The following is a 12675-nucleotide window of genomic DNA, read 5'->3' as shown; positions in this document are numbered from 1 at the left end:
CACCTTTATTTTGTTTGGTATCTTCTGTTACCTTATTTACCATAACAGATTCATCAAAGGTAACATCCCTGCTGAATATTACTTTCTTTGTCATAGGACACCATAAGCGATATCCTTTGACTCCAGAAGTAATTCCCATAAAAATAATCTTCTTTGCCCTTGGATCCAATTTTGACTCTGTCATATGATAATATGCAGTTGAGCCAAACACGTGCAAAGAGTCATAATCTACAGCAGGCTTTCCATACCATTTTTCAAATGGTGTCTTGCCATCAATAGCAGCAGATGGTAAGCGATTAATGAGGTGACATGCATATGTAATTGCCTCAGCCCAAAATTCTTTGCCCAAGCCAGCATTGGACAATATACACCGTACCTTCTCCAGCAAGGTCCAGTTCATACGTTCTGCCACTCCATTCTGTTGTGGTGAATGTCTAACAGTGAAATGTCGGACGATGCCATCATTTTCACAGACCTTATTGAAATGATCATTTTTGTATTCACCTCCATTGTCTGTGCGAATACACTTGATCCTCTTGCCTGTTTGATTCTCCACCATCGTCTTCCATTTGAGAAAAATTCTCAACACTTCATCTTTGCTCTTCATTGTATACACCCATACTCTTCGGGAAAAATCATCAACAAAGGTTACAAAATAGTGCTTCCCACCCAATGAAGGTGTTTTGGAAGGACCCCAAACATCAGAGTGTACATAATCCAAAATGTCTTTAGTATTATGGATCGCTGTACCAAATTTAACCCTTGTCTGTTTCCCTTTGACACAATGCTCACAAAACTCCAAGTTGCAAGTCTTTACTCCTTTTAACAATCCTTGATCTGATAGAGTTTTCAAGGATTTTCCTCCAGCATGTCCCAAGCGCATGTGCCATAGCTTGGTTGCTTCTGCCTCTTTGTCGTCACTGGATGTCACTGTCGCTGTCCCAATAACTGTACTGCCACGATAGCGGTACATATTATTATTCTTCCGATTAGCCTTCATTACCACTAGTGCACCGGAGCATACTCTCATCACTCCATTTTGTGCAATGATTTTGAACCCTTTTGATTCTAGGGCTCCTACAGTGAAATACAAGTGAAATAATACTAAAGAGAGAAGATACAAATGCCTTAAACAGATGAGAAGGCAAATGAGAGGTGTTCCCTTTATTGATGCTTTATTGTCTTATTTATTATTTGGTGGCTGTCATAATTTTTGGTATAGTAGTTGTGACTTATTCACACTATATACATTTGGCTTCCGCAACAGTTATAACCATATTTCCACCAATATGAACAACAATAATATGGCTCTAATAGCCCGTTACACCCCGGAACGGGGCATGAAATTGTAGAGACATTCTCTTGTAATTTCGAGGCTACGTACTTAGCCATGCATTCTTTGCAATAAGAATGAGTGCACCCCATTATTTTGAATATATGGCTCGTTGACTTTTCGTCAACACAAATATCACACGTAAAAATGTCATCGCGGTCATCATCTATAACAAAACACTTCAAATCTAAACGCCTTCTTGATATTTTAGGTCTAGAGGATGAAAATTGACAACCCAAAAACTGAATTTCATCATCTGAATATTCTTTGGATAGATCAATAAAGACCTTTTTAGTTCCACTGCTATTAGATTTTGAACAAAAAGATGATATAATCTCAACTTCGACGTCTCTTTTCCTTGAGTATTTTTCACCAATCTTGATTCCTTTACCCTTTGAAGTATTTAGGGTTTCATATATTACTGCAATATCATCATTGTCATCTTCAATATCTATTATCTTTACGGACGAAGTATTTTCCACTTCCATTACGTAGTTAAGCAGCAAAACTACCCTTTTTTTTTGGGTCTTGAATTTGGCGAGGAAGAAGAAGACTCTGAGATTTTAGGGACTCTAAAAAGGTAATATTGAAGAGGAGTACCAAATAATAAGGGTTGTGTACCTTGTTGGGCAAGTTCTCTTGCTTCCTTTTGACTTGGGAATTACTAACGTGAATATTCCTTTTAGTTTAGGAATCTAGGGAAACTCTTTAGTAAGACATAATTAATAGATATCTCTCTTACTTTAACCTATTATCCAACTTAAATAATAGTTTTCATTCACACGAAAAAAGGAATTATATCTTATTCGACACGCTCAAAAGACTAAACCATGTAGCCAAAAGACTAATGGTGATCGAGGGAAATTTTATTCAGAAACTTAATTTATAATCAAATTCACATCGAAATTTAAATATATTAACCTTGTCACACCTCCTTTTTTCCGAAGAATTAAAAAAATCAATTAAAGTGATATTAATTGAAATAGAATTATTTATTTAATTTAAAGCCGACACTTGGGATGAGTATTATGGTGTCCCAAATCACCGATTTATTTTAAATCTCAAAACGAGGAAATTTGACTCTGTTTAAAGTCTGCGAAAACCAAAAAATCGGGTAAGGAATTCCGTTAACCCGGAAAAAGGTGTTAGGTATTTTCGGTTTTCGTGGTTTTAGCACGGTCACTTTAATCATACATGGCTTAATTAAATTGTTTAATTACTCATTTTTAGAACCTATGTATGTTTACCCTTTTTACCGCTTTTAATTATGGCGTTTTATGGATTTATCTTTGAAACGGATCACATGTGTGTAAATCCGTTTTGTGTAGTATGCTAAAAATCATGTCACGCGTAGGTGTACATAATTAATAGCACTTAATTAATTATTAAGATTGTTTCGCCCAAAGTTGCGTGAACGCATACCTTGGTTTTAATTTTGAAAATCATAACTATGTCACACGAACGTGTGCATGATCATGATAATTTATTTATTAATACGCGCCTAAAGCATACTAGTGATTATTAAGAATTATTTTTTCCTAAACTAATTTGAGATCATTGTGAGACAATGAGTTATGGATAGGGAAATTTTCGTTCCTATACCATATAGGAAACTATATTACCAAATAAGTTCATAGTTTGCATATTACACTTCATGCTAATAGTATTCCTACAAAATATAGACAATGCATTAAATAGGGAATCATTGTAGCTGTAGGATTCCTTATTTAGGCGCGCTAAAATTTTGGAATTAAATATTCTTAAAGATCTTCCACAACGCAGATCACGCACATTCATAATTATCGTCGGCTTCACTCTGATCTTTCACAACGCAGACCAAGATTTTCCATACTCTGTTTTTGCAATACACTTTGTTTCCAGAATTCTCTCTATATCTCTCTCTATCTCTCAATCCCAAATTTCAGAAATACAAAGCAAAGGAAAAAAGTGCAACAATTCCATCATTAACAGCCATTAAAAAGCTTAAAAGCTTTGAATTTAAATTTGAGTTTTCAAAAATCATTATTTGTTTGGATTGGGTGTTGTTGAAAATAATTGGGAATATGGTTTGGAGTTTATATCTCAATTTTGAGGGGTTTTGGTGAAGATTAGACTTGGTTTTGACTGAATTTCAGATTGAAACTCGAAGAAGAAGAAAGAGAAGAAGACGTATATTGTAGAAATTGTAGAAAAATTATAGATAAATTGAAGAAAAATTGTAGAGTGTTGTTTATTTATTTTTCTTTTATTCATTTACCTATTGTATGAAAGTTGAACAACATTGTATAAAAATTATATTTAAGTGGATGATTTAGTACTGTTTTGGACAAAAATATATATTCAACATTGTATCAAAAACATACATTTCAGGGGAAGCATGTCGAGTCCAAATATGTACCCAATTTGTAGATATTTTGTAAATAAATTGTAAATTATTTGTATTCTGATTGTAGATGCTTTATTTTCTGTTTTCACAAATAAAAAAAAAGACTAAAACTTCTACAAGTCTTCTGAAAAAATGCAATTATGTCAAAAATTCCAATTATGCTACAATTAAATGGGAATTGGGATATTAAAATTCAATGTACCCAGTTTATAGATATTTTGTAGATAAATTATAGATTATTTGTATTCTGATTGTAGATGCTTTATTTTCTATTTTCACAAATAAAAAAAGACTAAAACTTCTACAAGTCTTCAGAAAAAATGCAATTATGTCAAAAATCCCAATTATGCTACAATTAAATGGGAATTGGGATATTAAAATTCAATGTACCTAGTTTGTAGATATTTTGTAGATAAATTGTAGATTATATGTATTCTGATTGAAGATGCTTTATTTTCTGTTTTCACAAATCAAAAACGACTAAAACTTCAAATCTTCTGCAAAAAACGCAATTATGTCGAAAATCCCAATTATGCTACAATTATGTGATTCTCCTATATGCTCTTGTTACTCCTTACGAAATTGCTATGCTAAATATGGAATCCAAAAAAACATGCTGAAGGGATAGATCTTCCTAAGAAATTTTGTAGATAATTCGTAAAAACATTGAAATTCTGTATTTTCATATTAATTTTTCAAATGATATGTAGTTTTGTTGTAGATTAAATGTAGAGAACAAGCCATTGTAAGTCTTATTTGACTCATTCCTCACATTCAATCTATTCTACAAATTCACGCCTCTTTAAGTACAGTACAACCATACTTTCTTGAATTTAAAGGTATAACAATATATATAACTTAAAAAACATCTTCTCCTCTGCACAAGTTAACTCCAAAACAGATGAAATGGAATAACAAGCTCCAGCTCCCATCAAAACTTTTAATACAAAAACACAAAGCTCAAAAATAAATAAACAACAGTCTACAATTTTTCTACAATTTCTGCAATATAATGTATGTCATGTCTTCTTCTTCTTCGAGTTTCAATCTGAAATTCAGCCAAAACCAAGTCTAATCTTCACCAAAACCCCTCAAAATTGAGATATAAACTCCAAACCATATTCTCAATTATTTACAACAATACCAAATCCAAACAAATAATGATTTTTGAAAACTCAAATTAGAATTCAAAGCTTCAAAGCTTTTTAATGGCTGTCAATGGTGGAATTGCTGCTCTCTTTTCCTTTTTTCTTATATTACTAAAATTTGGGATTGCGAGATAGAGAGAGACGTAGAGAGAATTCTCAATTCTTTGCAACAACATCCAATCCAAGCAAACAATGTCTTTTGAAAACCCAAATTCTAATTCAAAGCCTTGGCTATAGAAGAAATAATGGGATTTTGATACATAAATCGTGGGTGTGGAAGGGAAACATGGGTGAAGGTGTGAGAATTGGAGAGAGAAATGTGGGGGAGTGGTATTAGAAGGAATATACCATTAAATTAGGAGTGTAATTAATACCCTTAAAAACCACTAATGGTATATAATTGATAATTAGGTATACTAAATGTAATTATATCAAACCTTAAACATTGAGGGTAATATAATTTCCTATATGGTATAGGAATATAAATATTCCTTCTGGATATGGGATTGTTTGTGGAAGATGTGTGACTCAACTGTTATACACGAAATGGGCTTGAAAGACATTACTGGTCTTTCGTGTTTTGGGCTAGCCTAAAGCTAATTTCAAAATCAACCTGAACTTTTATTTCATTTATAGGCTCAAACTGAGACCAAATAACAGATCCAGTACTTTCAAAAACACATAATCCCATTAGTCCATATTCAAACTAACATGAATCTTAAATCCAGTAATTATGAAAGAATGTCAGTACATGATTCGTACATAGACCAGGAATTTTAAAATCATAAAAGTAATTACATCAATCACTATTATTTTCTAACTACAACAATCACTTTAATCCTGCCAAATTTTGGACAAATTACAAAAAAAATCGATTATAAACAAATTCCTAAACGAAACAATTTCATTACATTTGTTGGGAATATAGAATCATATAAGATTTACTAATTAAGTGTGTATCAGTTAACAAATTGATACTAACATAGGTACATTTAAATCAACTATTATTAACAAGTTAGCATGACTGGAAAGCATTTAGATTTAGTAGTCAACTAATCAAAGAATAAAAGCATCACACGAACAATCAAATCTCATCAAGAAATTAGCACTTCTCATTTAAGTAATAAATGTGAATTCATAGTACCTAATGCCTGAATCAAGAGGTTGAAGTGGCCAAATAAAAGCAAATATGGATGGAGCTCAGTCAAACAATCCTAGCAATGCAACAGTAGAAGTTACTACAGGTAAAACAATAGAAAAAACTAAAACCCGACAATATTCTGTTAACTCTGTGAACATCACACGCCACCCATGGAGGCCCCAGGCGGTGGCCAAGTGGCGCGTCTGGAACACCAAAACGACCCCTCTGATGCGACGAAGCTCCCCCATGTAGCAATTCAAGGAAAGAAATTGTATGCAGCCGCTGTGGTAACAACGAATAGCTCTACCCCGACCCTAAACTGGCAAGAACAAGAAGCAATAATTGCAAGAAGAACCACCCACAATAGAATGCCAGCAGTTATATTCAAAGCTAAAGACTACTATGGTGTGATGGAGAAGGAATGCAAAAGGACACTGGTTGGAAGATTTCAGAAGATAAGGCCTCAAATTGATAAAATTAGGGCTCAATTCTCTGAGAAAATTGCTTTGAAAGGCACAGTCAAAATTGGGGTCTATGATAATTTTAATGTGTTCTTGGACTTTACAAATGATAAAGATTTTGATGTGATAATATTCAAAAGGGTGGTGGAAATCGGAGGCACTCAAATGTGGATACAAAAATGGACTCCTAATTTTAAACCAGATGAAGATTTGTCGATCGCTACTGTTTGGGTACTGCTACCGGAACTGCCTTTCCATATGCATACTTGGCAATATGCCAAGCAAGTCATAGGTCCGGCAGGAACTCTGCTAGAGCTAGACATTACTACACGATCCAAAACAAGACCAAGTATGGCCAAGACGAGAGTGGAGGTTGATTTCCTTAAACCCATACATACCTCTGTATTTGTGGGAGCTAAAGATGAGAACATCCCTCTAAATGGATATGTTTAAAAAATTGAATGGGAGAATGTCCCTAAATATTGCAAACATTGCAGGAAGATAGGACATTCCTTGATTAATTGTTGGGTAGTTCAAAAAAAAGAAACAAAAGGAAAATGAAAAAAAGATGGCAGAAGCAGGGGAATCAAGTAAAGGGAAACAAAATGAGGAAAACAATGACTGTCAAGAATTGAAAACAGATGAAGGCAATCAAGAGGAGAATTGGCAAGTTCCTAACACTAAGAGGAATAGGAAAAAGAAAGCCAACAAAACTGCTGAAGGAAAACAGAATAAGAACAAGAAAGACACTGCCCAAAAGTACGTGGTAAGAACAAATGAAGCGCAGAACAACAATGTATCACCAGTCCCCTATCGAGGTCCAGAAGGAAGAACCTTACACTGCCTATGTCCAGAATAAGAAATAGGGCAGAAAGAAGACGAAGAAAATAATGCCCAAAAAGACAAGTTCTGTAATGTTCAAACCTGTGGTGAAAAAGAATAGGAAAAATGCTTTTAAGATTGCTACTAGAGGTAAAACAGTAGCTACAAATGTTGTCATTGAAGATACCCTCAAGGAGCTAGGGGTGATGGAGAACAACAAGTCGATGAATATAGTAAACACTCAGAAAGTGACCTCCAATGCCAAGTCGGATATTATTGAAAAGGTGGATGAAAGCAATCTTTGTGAAGGTGAGAATAAAAATGACAACAAAGAAGAGGGAAACCAACAGATTGTAATAGGCAAAACTGGAAACAATTCAGCGAAGCAATGTCATGACTCGGAGAGTGTCAATATGAGAGAACCAAACAGTAACCAAAAAAGATCTAATACAAAGTTAGTTTCCTTACCATCAGAAATCAAAAAACATCTGGGAATTCAAGTTGTGGTAGACCTTGGTGGATACAAATTGAGGAGAAGGGGATACAAAACCATGGCAAGATGATTGAGGAAGGAACTGGGAATTCTAACATGTCTATGTCAGACAATAGTGATGGAACTCTTAACAAACAACCTGATAATCCGGCTGAAGCTCATTTAAAATAGGCTTCCAACCGACAGGGAATATCACTTGTTAAAAGAGGCAAAAGCAGAAATAGAAAGAATGGAAAAAAGAAAGAAAAAATGAACCTTCCTCTAGGGGAAGAAGTCAAAGTTGATCCACCCCCATCTTTTTCCACGATTAGTGCAATTATATGGAATATAAGGGGAGTAAGGACTAAGAAAGCCTTACCTAGATTGAAAAATCTGTGTCACATCAGCAACATAGACTTTGTAGCCATCATGAAACCTTTCGTTGACAAGAAGAAGATTGAAGGTTATATGAGATACTTGGGATTTCAATACTGCCAAGCTAACACTTGGTGTTGTTAGAAACAAGATTATAATTCTATTATCTTAGCCAATGAAGAACAATAGCTCGCTATGAATCTCACTAATGTTGTACATAATAAGGAGATCAACATAACAATAGTCTATGCCAAATGTACTATTAAGGAAAGAAAAGATCATTGGAACAGTCTTGAAGATACACATTCAATCATCAATGGGCCATGGTGTATTGGGGTGATTTCAATGTTATTATGGATCCAGAGGAGAAATTGAGAGGCAACCCTCATAGAACGTCTAGAAGCTTCGAATTCTCTAATTGTATGGATCACTGTGAGGTAGTAGACATGGGATTTATTGGTCCTAAATATACATGGTGAATAATTGGAGACCAAGGAAAAGAGCCTGGAAGAGACTGGATAGAATCTTCATCAATGACACCTGGGCTCACAATTTTCAGAATTACACTGTCAAACATCTCAACAAGTCGAGCTCCGACCATAAACCTCTGCTATTCAAAAGTAAGGATAACCAAATGATGAAGATCAGTTATTTCAGGTTCCTTAACTTCTGGACTAAGCAGCCCAGCTTCCACGACTTGGTTAGAGAAGTTTGGGACAGACCTGTTCAAGGTAATCCAATGTGGAGACTGCATCAAAAATTAAAAATTCTTAGTAACAGGTTATCAAAATGGTCCAAGGAAAATGTTGGTAATGTTTATGATATGGTGATCAAGTGGGAAAAAGAAGTGGAAACTTTAAAAGAGTTTGATCAAGTGTGTAATTCAGAGATGAGTAGAGAAAATCTCAACAAAGGCCAAGCAGAGTACATTAAACGAAAAACTATGCAGGAGTCTCTATTAAAACAAAAGGCTCAGATACAATGGTTTGAAGAAGGTTATTATAATACAAAATACTTTCACAGTGTTATTAGAGAAAGGAGGAGGAAGACTCAGATCCACAGAATCAAAAACCATAGAGGGAAGTGGATTAGAAGCGAAGCAAAGATTACGAAAGCTGTTATTAAACATTATGAGAAGCTCTTTAATCTTCCGAAAAAGGGTGGCAAGATGGATATCATAGAATGCATACCTAATATTGTTACTGATGAAGAAAATGAACTCCTGACCAATATGCCTACAGAAGAGGAAATAAGGGAGGCTATCTTCAATATTTCCAGTGATAGTGCTGTTGGCCCGAACGGTTTCAATGAGGCTTTTTATCAGAGTTGTTGGCATATAATTAAATAGGATATCGTTCAATTTGTGCAAGCTTTCTTCTCTGGTGCTTAACTCACTAAGTATTACTCTCACACGTGTTTAATCCGTATTCCCAAAGTTGATGCTCCGGAGACTTTCTCTGATCTAAGACCTATCAGTCTTAGCAATGTTTCTAACAAAATCATATCTAAAATCCTTTCCAGGATATTGAATCCGCTTCTGCCTAATCTGATTTCTAATAATCAAAGCGGTTTTGTCAAAGATAGATTGATCACGGAAAATGTCTTTCTAGCTTAGGAAATTGTCCAGAGTATCAACAACTACAATAAGGGGAGAAATATTGTTATTAAACTAGATATGAAAAATCTTACGATAGGATGTCCTGGGAGTTCATTAATGCAGTGATCAGGAAATTTGGATTTTCGAGAAATGGATCAACATGACTGGAAATCTTCTATCAAATGTGTGGTATTCCATTATCATAAATGGCACTAGGAACGGATTTTTTACTTCCTCTCAAGGGTTAAAACAGGGAGACCCTCTGTCTCCGTCTTTATTCATCCTGGGATAAGAAGTATTGACTAGGTTGCTCAACAAATTTCACGAGAATGAAAAATTCACTCTGTTCACCACCAACAAAAGGACCTCAAATTAATCACCTGGCTTATGCAGATGACATTATTATTTTCTCAGCTGAGAACAACAAGACGATCAGGTTAATAATGGAACAAATTCATAAATATGGAAGGGCATCGGGCCAGAAGCTTAATGCAAACAAAAGTTTTTTTATCGTTGCTCTGAATATTAAAGCCGGGAGAATCAGTAGAATCAGAAATGCCACTAGATTCATGGACAAACAATTTCCTTTCAATTATCTGGGATGCCCTATATATGTTGGAAGGAAGAAAATCTGCTATTTTGAGGAGATGGTTGCAAAGATTATTAAGAGGATCAGTGGTTGGCAAGGAAGATTGTTATCCTACGTAGGTAAAGTGGTCATCATTAAGAATGTGTTACAATCCCTCCCCTTATACACCCTCTCTGCCATGAGCCTCTAAAAGCTACACTTAATCTGATTGAAAAGAATTTAGCAAGATTCCTTTGGGGGTCCACGGGTGACAAGAATAAGTTTCACTGGAGCTCTTGGAAAAATCTTTATGTCCCTAAGGAAGACGGTGGTATTGGAATCAGAAGAATGGAAGATATCAACGAAATTTGCAACATCAAAAGATGGTGGAGATTCAGAACTTGTCCTTCTTTATGGGCAGATTACCTCCGAGCTAAATATTATAGTAGATCCCACCCAACCTATAAAGCTATTGCCTCGGGTAACTCACATTCCTGGAAAGCTCTCCTTCATGCCAGAGACAAAGCGAAAAAGAATATTATTTGGAGTATTAACACAGGCAATTGCAGTTTTTGGTGGGACAATTGGACAAGTAAAGGACTACTTGCTAAAGTGGTCAATCACACTAACACATCAGGTAAGGTGCAAGTTTTTATTTTTCAGGAATGATGAGTGAAATATTCACAAATTGGAACAGGTTCTTTTGCCTAATCACATTGTTCATCATATCATCAGCATCTCTAGAGGGAAGCAGAACAACAACGACCTGGCCATTTGGGATCTTACTAAAAATGGACACTACTCTAATTTATCGGCTTGGCATATGGTTAGAGCGGTTAAGCAAAGAAACCCCCTTGTGGGTAAAGTGTTGCATGATTGTATTCTCTTCAAAATGTCATTCCTTATCTGGAGAATGATTCATAAAGAACTCCCCTTTGATGACACCATTAGGAAGTTTGGAAATCAACATGCATCAAGGTGCAACTGTTGTAACATCCCTCATTGTGAAAGCTTGCATCATGTCTTTATTGATAGTGAGGCCGCTAAAGATTTATGGAAATTCTTTGGAAATCCTCTAGGAATCCGACATCATGCCGGTCCCAGTAGTAGTGTCCTCACTCAATGGTGGCGGAGGAAACCAAAGAATATGGTCCATAAGATGACCATTCACATTCTGCCTATTACTATCTCTTGGGAATTGTGGAAAAGCTATACCTCTTGCAAGTTCGGAGAATGAAAGAAAATTGTCCAACACAAGATGAAGTTGCAAATTATTTGGAACACTAATGTTGCGATCAACAGGAAATATCCTTCAATTAAAACCCATTCTCATTGGCACAAAAATTGTGACATAATAGAGCATCTGAAACTTATCCCTATATGGAAGGTGTGTTATGGGAGATGCCTCCCCATGGTAAATTGAAGTTGAACACAGATGGAAGTTTTAACAATCGTAATAGAAAAATAGGGATTGGAGGGATTCTTAGAGATGAAGAGGGAGGATTTTTCATGGCATTCTCGATGCCTATCCTTTGTAATAGCAGCAGTGAGGCAGAACTAAAAGCTATCAAATTTGGGTATGGCTGGTGCAAAAACAAAGGACTCTCAAACTTCATTGTGGAAATGGACTCTAGGATGATGTGGGACATACTCCAAGCCAAGAATTTGGACAATAACAAACTAAAAAAAGAGGCAGAAGACTTAATGGATAATCTGGAAAGATGCAGGGCAACTACCAACCACTGCCTTCGTGAAGCAAATCAAGTGGCAGATTGGTTCGCTAAAGAGGCCACCATGTAAAACGTAGGCATCATCCATATGAACTTCAGTCAGTTTACAAAAGCGGCTAAAGGATCCGTCTTCATGGATATGTGGTAGGTTTCGTCGCTTAGAATTAGATATGAAAAATCTATTTTTTTAAAGTTAATCCGGTGTATAGTGAGAGGAAATGGTCTAATATGTATTTTTGCCCATAGACTCTTCCTCTCTTCATGTAAAAGGGTATTCATGAGATAAGGTTTATACCCCCCTCGGTGTGCACTTTTTGTTTTGTATAATAAAAAAGGTAGGGGTCTTGCCAAACTCCCCAATACTACAGGAGATGAAAACCTAGATGATTGGCTTTATTTAAATTGAAAAAAACATTAGAAGTTCAGCAATGCCAACAATTGCAAAAAATCAGCTTGAAGCTAAATCAGAGATTTTTCCATATTTGAAATTCGTCTTCCATTTCAAAAATTCTGTGACTATCAGATTTCCTAGATGTGTAACTACTGCTCAGTATTTTAAACTTTTGAGAATTTTAATATTTTAGTTGCTTGTTCGAGTTTTCGGCTCCTTTTTCTGTGCGAGATTTGCTTGTGAATTGTGTG

General features: G+C 35.4%; 1 protein-coding gene across 1 annotated transcript; it reads left to right on the top strand.

Moving 5' to 3' along the window:
- The first annotated feature begins 10064 nt into the window (after nucleotides 1–10064).
- LOC138878723 (uncharacterized) lies at nucleotides 10065–11540 on the top strand. Its single transcript, XM_070158412.1, has 3 exons — nucleotides 10065–10439; nucleotides 10548–10940; nucleotides 11001–11540. Exons 1-3 carry the CDS (start codon nucleotides 10065–10067, stop codon nucleotides 11538–11540), a joined length of 1308 nt encoding a protein of 435 aa, XP_070014513.1.
- The last annotated feature ends 1135 nt before the right edge of the window (nucleotides 11541–12675 follow it).

Source organism: Nicotiana sylvestris, chromosome 9 (genome assembly GCF_000393655.2).
Source record: "Nicotiana sylvestris chromosome 9, ASM39365v2, whole genome shotgun sequence".
Classification (NCBI taxonomy): Eukaryota; Viridiplantae; Streptophyta; class Magnoliopsida; order Solanales; family Solanaceae; genus Nicotiana; species Nicotiana sylvestris.
Note: the sequence above shows the minus strand (reverse complement) of the source record. Positions and strands in the feature narration are given on the sequence as shown.